This window comes from Conger conger, chromosome 15, assembly GCF_963514075.1.
Source record: "Conger conger chromosome 15, fConCon1.1, whole genome shotgun sequence".
Taxonomy (NCBI): domain Eukaryota; kingdom Metazoa; phylum Chordata; class Actinopteri; order Anguilliformes; family Congridae; genus Conger; species Conger conger.
Window position 1 is genome coordinate 26,187,297 of NC_083774.1, and position 10,332 is coordinate 26,197,628.

At 42.2% G+C, this 10,332-nt stretch overlaps 1 protein-coding gene across 1 annotated transcript; it reads left to right on the plus strand.

Annotated features, from left to right (window-relative positions):
• The first annotated feature begins 6,561 nt into the window (after positions 1-6,561).
• On the plus strand, positions 6,562-8,556 carry LOC133111973 (uncharacterized). Its single transcript, XM_061222627.1, has 5 exons — positions 6,562-6,671; positions 6,779-6,831; positions 6,959-8,047; positions 8,129-8,221; positions 8,392-8,556. The coding sequence occupies exons 1-4, from the start codon at positions 6,649-6,651 to the stop codon at positions 8,212-8,214; spliced, it is 1,251 nt and encodes a 416-aa protein (XP_061078611.1). The 5' UTR covers positions 6,562-6,648; the 3' UTR covers positions 8,215-8,221; positions 8,392-8,556.
• Positions 8,557-10,332: the final 1,776 nt, after the last annotated feature.

The window sequence follows — 10,332 nt, forward strand, 5'->3', positions numbered from 1 at the left end:
GATCAATGACTTTTAGTTTCTTCATTATCAACACACATAGATTTGTTATGATATTTAAACTTTGTCATACGGTGTTATCCAGAGTGACTTACAATGCAGGAGTGCATTCACTTAATTCACATGACTGTCGAACCTGGTTAATAACATTCCCAGACCACGGAGTATATATGCAACCGCACTAAAGCACTAATGAAAATTATCTATGCTAAGTGAGAACCAATACACACATCCTGAAGGCACATAGATTATGACTATGACTATGTCTCAAAGGAGAAACACCCAAAACCATAAAATACCATAACCCAAAGCAATACAAGAGGTGTGAGTGATAAGGGATGGGGATGATGGGCTAAAATGGTGGTTATTCAGTTTACATTACATGTGACAGATGGGCAAGGATTCTGCCGTTCTGCCAAAGTCTATACCCCCAGAGGGAGATGGGGGGGGGGGGGGGGGGGTATATACTTCGCTTCCCAGCTCTCCCTAGCTCTTCAGCTTCCTTACTCTTCATGAGCCTGAAAATACTCTGCAGGCCCCCAGCTCCACCTTTGGCCTCTCCATCCAGTACCTCACTACCCTCTCTAATGGGTCAGCTGCAAGTTACCTCAACACCTGCCACTGTGGCATCACCCCACCACCAAGGCCTTCCGGTGTGCACATATACCTGTCCATTGGGACTTGCAGTGTGCACATATACCTGTCCATTGGGTCTTGCAGTGTGCACGTTGTTGGCTATGGATTACCGATCTATGACACCTGGTATCGATTAAATGTAACATCCAGAATATGCATTTTGAAGCTTCTCTGAATATATATGGCTATATATTGGCTTCCAAGTACAAACCAATTTTAGCCATTATACAAGCACTATGTTGCTTGGAGAATGTCTATCTTATTGAGAGGTATTGCTCAAATAATAGCATTTGTGCATGGTGCGTCAATGTTTGTTTCCCCCTAGCTCCCACTCCTTATCAGTTATTGCCTTTGTGTGCTTACGGACATATTCTGGGATACACTCTAGTCAAATAAAGGCAGAGTGTATGGCAGAGTGTATTTTATGCGTTCCATCATTAACTGAGCAAACACTAACATGAAACCAAATGTCTTGACTGAAGCCAGAACTATTCAGCTCTGTGTTTTAAAGCCAGTAGATTTTTTTTCTTCTTTTCCGGTATAAATTAACAATGCATCTATTTTTCTTGAAAGGAAACTCCCTTTGTCAGGGCACTTGGGTCAGTCGAATTAATTTGTATTCCCCTGTCTGGTCAGTGACTATCCCCATCATATAAATAGCATATACATATTCATGTAAACCAATAGGTTATCTCATCTCGTTTTATTCACAAAGTAAATAAATGATCTGCATTTTGAACCATTCTCAGATCCTGCTAATCTGCAATACCCAATTATAGTTGTATAGCCCAGGATGGCTGAAGGTTCATATTGGACAGATAAACATTGCAGCTGGTGCATGCAGTTTGAAGCCCACAATTGACCATGGGAGTCACATTTGTGAAGTATGAAACAAGACATAAGCTGTCAAATACATACATACAAGTGAAATACATCCATCTTTCTTGGTATGTTCTCGATCATCATTTCTCAATCTATGGGCCACCTGCTCGGCACGCCCCCGTCCCTACGTCGCCCGTCCAACATTCTCTAACGTGAAGCTTTCCCGCCCACGAGAGGTTACGTGCTCTGTTCTATCTCTGTCACTGTCACTCTGAACATTCAATCGCAGGCATACACACACTACATCTACGAGCTCAATATGGCATGCTCAAAGCAAGCTAGCATCAATGGTTTCTTTAAAAGGCAACCTGATACACTACTAATGCTACACCTGAACCACCGGCAAAAAAACATCGCCCATTTACTTGAAATTATGACCAAAATTACATCAAATTCGGCTTTGTGTCCAACAATTCTTCTTCTACCCTTGTAATTCTACAGAAATGGAGATATCAGTCTTCAGTCTAATATCACCATGAGGAAAAGCCTGTTTGCTTAATAAACAGACTTATCCTGGTAATGTTGTAATCGTTTACATAAAGGCTAAAATGTTTACAGTCACAGGGACAAGAAGTATTTGCATTCAACTCAGGTTTTCCATGTTGGTCTCTGCACAAGTGAGATGTGACCACAGTTGAACCATGTTATTCCATGAGGAGATAAATACAGGGATACAAACCTCAGATTTACAGATTAACTGTAATTAATACTGTAATTACTGTAATTGGGGCGACATGGCTCAGGCAGTAAGAGCAGTCGTCTGGCAGTCGGAGGGTTGCCGGTTCGATCCCAATTCTTCTCCCCCCCCAACCCATCTGTGTTATTTGCCAGGCAATGCTAAGCAACGAGGCAATGAAGCCATCAAAATTGCCCCGGCATTTAGAAACTCAACATCCCCACTTAAAAGACAAACCAGAAGATTTTTTTTAAAGAAAGAGAGATGAATTGGCCAACCAAGCAACTGTGCTTAAAACAAATTTCACTGCAAATGAAAAGTTAGCAAAAGCGTCTTACTTACTTTCACACCACATCTCAAAATGTCAGGCACCGTTTACGATGAGGGAGAAGCTAGTTATGCCATCCTTAGTCAGTGCTTGTGTTGAGGTCTTAGGTCCAGCTGCTGCAGCCAAAGTCAAAGAGATCCCCTCAAATGACACCGTCTCGCGGAGAATTGGTGACATGGCAGAGGACCTTGAAGCCCAGATTGTCGAGAGGGTTAGATTGTCGGACTGGTTCGCTCTGCAGCTAGACGCGAGCACCGACATCTCCAATCTGGCTATGATTCTGGTGTACATCAGATATGCTCATATGCTCATATGTCGCTTCCACGAAGATTTTCTATGTTGTAAAGAGTTACCATTAAATACAACTGCTGGGGAAATCTTCTGTGTGTTGGATGAGTATATCAGAGGCCATGGGTTGCTGTGGGATCGTTGTGTCGGGGTATACACTGACGGGGCTGCAGCTATGACAGGGAGGCACAACGGCGTTGTTACTCGGGTGAAAGCAGTAGCACCTTCGGTCCAGGCAACGCACTGCATAACACACCGAGAGGTGCTTGCCTCAAAGCGTCTATCCCCAGAGCTGCATGAGGTCTTGGATCAAGTGGTAACTTCATTAGAGCCCATGCATCTAACTCCAGGATGTTCACATCTCTATGTGAAGAGATGGGCGCCGAACACACGCATCTCCTCCTGCACGCCGACTGGCCTTGAAACGTCAAATATGACTGGGCCCCAGCACAAAAAAGTTTGAGAAAGGCTGTTCTAGGTCACAGGTGTCAAACTCCAGTCCTGGAGGGCCGTAGTGTCTGCTGGTTTTTGGGGTGTTCTGGGTTCATTCAAGTCGTTGATTGGTTAAAGTATCCACACGCCTTGTTCTCAAGGCTTTAATTGGCCTTAATTGAAACTGATTGAAAGGAAACCACAAAAACCTGCAGACAATGCGGCGCCTGGGAATTCAGTTTGACACCCCTGTTCTAGGTAGTGCTACAGTTATTAGAGAGTAAAGCATGTACCTGATTACAAAAAGTGATGTGCCTCAAACTTTAAAATCAAACTTTTTTTGATTCAAAATTTTTGTGAAAATCATAATTTTTTTCACAGAAACAAAAAGTCTGTTCTGAGTGAGACCCCTGAAGATATACACCAGGGCTGCCCAACCCCATTTCTGGAGATCTACCGTCCTGTAGGTTTTCATTCCAACCCTAATAAAGCACATCATATTCACCAGCTTGTTGAGCTCCTAATTAGTAGAATCAGGTGTGTCACATTAGGTTTGAAGTGAAAACATAGAGGATGGTAGATCTCCAGGAACTGGATTGGGCAGCCCTGATATACACTCACAGAGCACTTAGGTCAGAGGTCGGCAACCCTGGTCCTGGAGAGCCGCAGGGTGTGCTGGCTTTTGTCTCACCTTAAAATAAGCAACCGATTCAGACCCAAGAAACCAGGTGAGGTGAGTTAACTGTGTAATCAACGGCTTTCATTGATCAATTAATGCCAAGTAACAACGAAAGCCAGCACACCCTGCGGCTCTCCAGGACCAGGGTTGCCGACTACTGACTTAGGTATTAGGTATTTATTAGACTTATTTTTTTTACTTCTACTGCTGTAGCCTATCTACTTAGTGTTATGATGCGTTGTGTGTTCAGAGATGCTCTTCTGCATACCACTGTTGCAATGCCTGGTTATTTGTGCTACTGTCAACTTCCTGTCAGCTTTGACCAGTCTGGCCATTCTCCTCTGACGTCGCTCATTAACAAGGCGTTTCTCTCTGCAGAACTGCTGCTCACTGGATTTTTTATTTTATTTTTATTTTGCCCCATTCTTTGCAAACTCTAGAGACTAGTGTCCATGAAAATCCCTGGAGATCAGCATTTTCTGAGATACTCAAATCACCCTGTCTGCCACCAACAATCATTCCACGGTCAAAGTCATTAAGATCAAATTTTTTCCCCATTCTGATGGATCATGTGAACATTAACTGAAGCTCCTGACCCATATCTACATGATTGTATGCATTGCACTGCTGCCACACAATTGGCTAATTAGATAATCGCATGAATGAGTAGGTGTAATTAAGTAATAATGTTCCTAATTAAGTGCTCGGTGAATGTATTGTTTACAGGCCAATACTTATGACATAATACCTTGTATATTTACTTTGGAGCTTGGTGGAAAATTGATTTGAAAGTCAACAAGTTACTCTTTCACCCATCCAATAGCTTCCCAGCTTCCCATCTACCTAGCCAATCAATAGGCTCCTAATTAGTTTGTTGAACACATGTTTAAGTTTGGTCATTCTTCATTATCTAACATTTGTTAGTTTTAGTGGCCATGTGCCCACACTCACCAATTAGGAGGCTTTTTCATCTTTAATTTAATGTACCTCTTCATGTACATTATTTAGCCCTCGGCCTATTTCTGGGTCAGGGGCAAGGAAAAGAAAAAAGAGAGGAAAATAAGCAATTAGAATGAACCTCACTGGTTTCAATGCAGATTTTATGTTTGAATTTAAATGTGTGTTAATATGGTTATTTACATTACTTTGAATATACACTCACTGAGCACTTTATTTGGAACACCTGTACACCTACTTATTCATGAAATTATCTAATCAGCCAATCGTGTAGCAGCAGCCTAAAATCATGCAGATACGGGTCAGGAGCTTCATTTAATATTCACATCAAAAATGTGAATGGGAACAAAATTGATCTCTGTGATTTTTACCGTGGCATGATTGTTGGTGCCAGACAGGCTGGGTTGAATATTTCTGTAACTGCTGATTTTCAGACTCGATTGGTGTCAAAATGGTGTCAAAAAACCAAAAACATCCAGTGAGCGTCAGTTCTTCGGATGGAAACACCTTGTTGATGAGAGGGGTCAACAGAGAATGGCCAGACTGGTTCGAGCAGACAGAAAGGTTACGGTAATGCAGATAACCATTCTGCACAATTTGTTTTGAGCAGAAAAGCATCTCACCAAACCTGGACAGTTGAAAACTGAAAAAAATAAGCCTGGTCTGCTAGTAGGCATGCCAATGGTAGGGTCAGAATATGGCGCCAACAGCATGAATCCATGGACCCATCCTACCCTTCCCAGTCACCGGATCTGAATCCGAAACAACATCTTTGGGATGTGGTGGAACAGCATGAATCTGCAGAAATTGATAAACCTGCCGAAATTGTGATGCAATCATGTTAACATGGAACAGGATCTCCAAGGAATATTTCCAACATCTTGTGGAATCCATGCTACAAAGAATTGAGGCTGTTTTGAGAGCAAAGGGAGGTCCTAACCCGTATTAGTTCCTAATAAACTGCTCAGTGAGTGTATATTTGGTGGATACATCCCTCTGTGATAATCTATGGCTATTTCAAAATCTTCCAGCCACTTAACTGTCACTTTAAAATTTCAGGTAACACATACAGTAACATTTTAGAAGCAACAGCGTATAAAATCGATGATGCATTGCTCGAAGCTACGTTCTCCTGCTTGCATAGGGTATGTTTCAGGCTTTAAAATCAGGAACTGGTTCTGACCTAGAAACCAGGCGAAGTGAGTTAGCTGTTCAGTCAGCCCTGAAAATAAATAATTTATTATTTAGCTGACATTCTAACACAGGTGACATTGGCTCAGAAGGTAAGAGCTGTTGTCTGGCAGTCAGAGGATTGCCGGTTCGATCCTGCCCTGGGTATGTTGAAGTGTCTTTGAGCAATTGGTCCTGACAAACTGGTTGGTACCTATCTCTATAGGTGTGTATGATACTCAAGATAACGCAAGTTAAAATTCTCTGTTACTAATTCATGATTTAATTTTTTGGTTTTGCTGGTTAATATAACGAATGGATAACATTTGGTAATTATAGATAACTTGAAACATTGAAAATAAATATGTATATATTTTTTAAATGGTCCTGCTGGGCTCATCCCATTAATTTGGAGAAACACTCCCACCTATTCAAGCCTTCAATCAAGCCATGCTGAAAGTAGGCTCTTGCTGCATTTCCATGGTAACCAGGTGGCTTTAATTAGATAATCAGACAGCCTGCAAGCGGCCTTTAAGATGCTATAACAATCACTCACCAAGGTAGTTCCTGGTTTAGTTAGTTGGTTGGTTGCGATGCTAGAATATGATTCTTAAACATTATTCATGGTAAGTTGTCTTGATCCTGTTGCTAGTGTGCTAGATGTTGAACACTGCATAATATAGGTAAGGCATTTAAAACATGAAACATATTGAACCTCCCTTTTCATTTGCAGGACTCTTTTGCTTTGTAATGTGTTAATATGCAGCATATATGGCATTCAGAAAGGTAAGATTAATTTCTGAAGGCATGGATTGTGAATTTGAAATTGGGACATGACAATATCATCAAAGTTAGAATGGGTTACTTTTTCTTCTGTGGTGATTAAAAAAAATAATAATAATCTCATCCACAGTCCGCAGCTATAAAGCTGTCCGATATCAGAGTGCTCTGGGAAGACTTTGGCACCCCTTACACCTTCGTCCTCGCAGCCGCGCGCACTCGAGTGGACCCCAACACCGGGATAGCATCAAGGGTGGAGGTTCACCATATATAAGTCCAGAGTCCCACTCAACATATGACCAGAGGGAAGATGTCCAGCGTCACACCAGTACTGTTTTAGGTACCCCTGTCCCTCGTGAGCAGGTCAAACTTATGCCGGTGTTCCACGGGCGCCCAGGCCTTGGTGTTGCTCAATCATCCATGATCCAGTTTGGGTCTGCCCAGAGTGAAAGCGCCTCCCGTGTATTTAACCGGTTGCTGGGCGGCTTTACCTCCTCCCCAGGTTGGCTTAGCCCGGGGAGTGCCAGTGGCCACGGCCATGCCCATGCCCATGCCCATGCCCAGAGGGGATTGAACCAAAGTCTTGCTACCTCTAACGTCTTCAGCCCTCATCCTTCCTCTCAAAGGAACCATGCCTCTTCCCCAGTCACCTTTGGTTCTGGGCAGAATACAGGCATGTCCTTTGGTTCTCGTGACAACACCGCAGGTTCATTCCCCAGGATCATTTCCTTTGTCCCTGAAGGGAGTGTTCGGAATCCAACTACAGGGCACTTTACCTCAGGTGGCAGTACCCTCCGAAAACCTACCTCTGTCCAATATACAAACGCCAATGCAGCACCTTTCTCTGCTCAGAGAATCTCCCACCGCCCTACCCCAAGCTCAAGTCTGGCTTCTTTGGGCACACGCTACTCAGTCACCCACCGCTATACTCAAAGATCAAATCTGACTTCTAGGGCTAACCAGACTGTCCCCAATAGATCTGACTCCAGGGCAGGCAGTTTAGTAATAGGCCACCAAAACTTCACCCAAGAACGTAAAGTCCCTTTTGGCTCTCATGTAGTACGGCCCCCTATCAGATTTGTTCAATTTATGCCACAAACGGCAGCTCCTTCCCCTAGTTGGGGATCCCCCTCTCGCTTTGGCACCGTTGTGGTCACACCAGGCATGGGCTCCACAGGCCACAGGCAGCACTACTCCCAGTACGGTTCCAGCATGCCTGCAGGTAATGTACAATCCCTTTTGATATGGATCTGTTGGCCAGCTATTTGTACCCAAATGTAATGTTCCAGCTTTATATCCACAGAAGGTGGCCCTGATCCAGCCTACACCAGGAAACCTATTTCTGGAAATGCCGAAAGAACCCATGGCTGTGTAGAGAGGGGGTGCTAGAATGCAGGTTGTCCTTTCATTCTCTAACTGTTCGTACAGAATTGCATTTAAGACCCAACTGTTTGCAAATTGATCCATGTACCCTCAAAACCAAAAATTCTACTAGCAATAATGATGATAGCAGTTTAGGTATACAGTACAAGTTGACTTTAAGGTCATAATTATTTCTATCCACAGGTAAAGATGGTGCGTTTCAGGAATTCATCTCAAGACTATTGATTTCCTTTAAAACTGCACTTAAGTGTTTTGGGCATTTTGTTTTATTTCCCAAGTTTCTCATGGTATATTTGTCATTTTGTACTTGTAAAATTCACTGCCAATAAATTACACTGTGCAATGCTCTTCTACTTAGTATTGTGAATTTCTAAATTAGTTGCATTTTGTAAACCCCAATATACCCATGCTGGCGAAATGGTTTGCACACTCACATTTTAGAGTTTGATAAATGTGGGAATATGTGTTTATGTAATGGTTCAGAATGTTTTCACCTGCCACAGCTCTGTGACAAATTTTGGATTGTGCCACTTCTGAAGCATTACAGGCAAAAGCTTGTTCCACAGGTTGCAGAAAGGGTGCAAATCCAGAGTTGAAAGAAACTCGCTATTGTGGGTTTTTTTTTTTACTTGTGTATTCATTTTTCTCATTCTGCACATTACATTAAGTGGCTGGGTTTAGCAAAGCTTTCATTTGTAATTCTTACATTACTGGTATGAGTTCTTACCACTTGGCTCACTATAGAATAGGAAAATGTGCGGGAACCAGGAGAATTGGGGGCAGAATTCAGAGGGAAGAGGACATAACCAGTTTAAGAATTGGGCATACAGGACTTAAATATACACTGCATAAAATGGGCAAGCGTCTTATAGGTAACTGCATTCATTGTAAAGAACGGAACACATTTAAGTGTAGAGGCTATCGGTAAGAGCAAAACTGCATGAGGGACGCAAAGTTTCTAAAACAAACGTTTATGTGAACGTTTAGAATCGGTATTTATATTTCTTCCTTTCAAATCAACTGCTTCACACTCCAGTCCAGCTGGTGACAGTAATGCACCAATTAAATGGTTAAAACCACCATTAAACCTCCGAAGAAAAAGAAGATTCGCCGTGGGGGAGAGGCTAGATCCACCCCTGGGGCCTGCATCCCCAGCATGCATTGCGGTCCCGAAAAATACCGAGTCCGACCAACCACTCGTCCCACGTCCATTGAAAGGCGTAACCGGAGGCAAATTCAAAGTAAAGTACTGCATATTGTACAGGGTTGGTCTACTTGGTACTGTAGGATAGTTAGGCTATATCTGTAACATATTTGTAACGGGGTAGAACTAGGATAGCGTTATGTTCTGTATATTTATACCACGGAAGACAGAGCTATTTGTAGCCTATAGGAGCCTGATAGACTAGCAGTTATACATGCAACGTTACCACAGCCCGCATAGCCAGACCCATCTCCACACTTCGTTGCTGGAGACTCAGATACCCAGCATATATATATAGGCCAGCAGCCGTTTATTTAATCTTTTTAAAAAACGTTTTATTCTTATTATGCGGTCTAAAGTATACCGAACTGCTCACATACAAATACGAACGAACGGGAGAGGCTAGATCCAAGCAGTGTCTCCTTGAAAAGTAAAATAAGTATAATAGCATAATTACAAATGCCTCCGCAGATGCTATGTTGCTTGAATACAATTGGATAAGTGTGACACAGACAGCTGTAAGTATCACACTTATCACTTATATTATTCCATGCTGTAAAGAAACATAGATGTTGTTAATACTGTGTTGTGTACATAATTATGACCTACAGGCATATGTATTTCACTTATTCATAAAATTTAACAGGTGAAATTCACAAGCCTTTGCTTATTTCACTTTAAACATTTAAACAATGTGTAGTAGGCTAGGGTAAAATGAATAAAACAGTTTAAAATAAATTGAATGCATGGCACTTCCCGCTGTTCGGTATATAGGCGGGATTCTTTAGACCGCATAATAAGAATAAAACGTTTTTTAAAAAGATTAAATAAACGGCTGCTGGCCTATATATATGTGCTGGGTATCTGAGTCTCCCCCGTTACAAATATGTTACAGATATAGCCTAACTATCCTACAGTAA

Bases quoted from the DNA above. Each gene is read 5' to 3' on its own strand.
- LOC133111973 (XM_061222627.1), top strand. From the start codon at position 6,649: ATGATTCTTAAACATTATTCATG. The intron at 6,832-6,958 runs GTAAGATTAATT...TCTCATCCACAG, and splicing joins CATATATGGCATTCAGAAAG to TCCGCAGCTATAAAGCTGTC. The intron at 8,048-8,128 runs GTAATGTACAAT...TTATATCCACAG, and splicing joins CGGTTCCAGCATGCCTGCAG to AAGGTGGCCCTGATCCAGCC.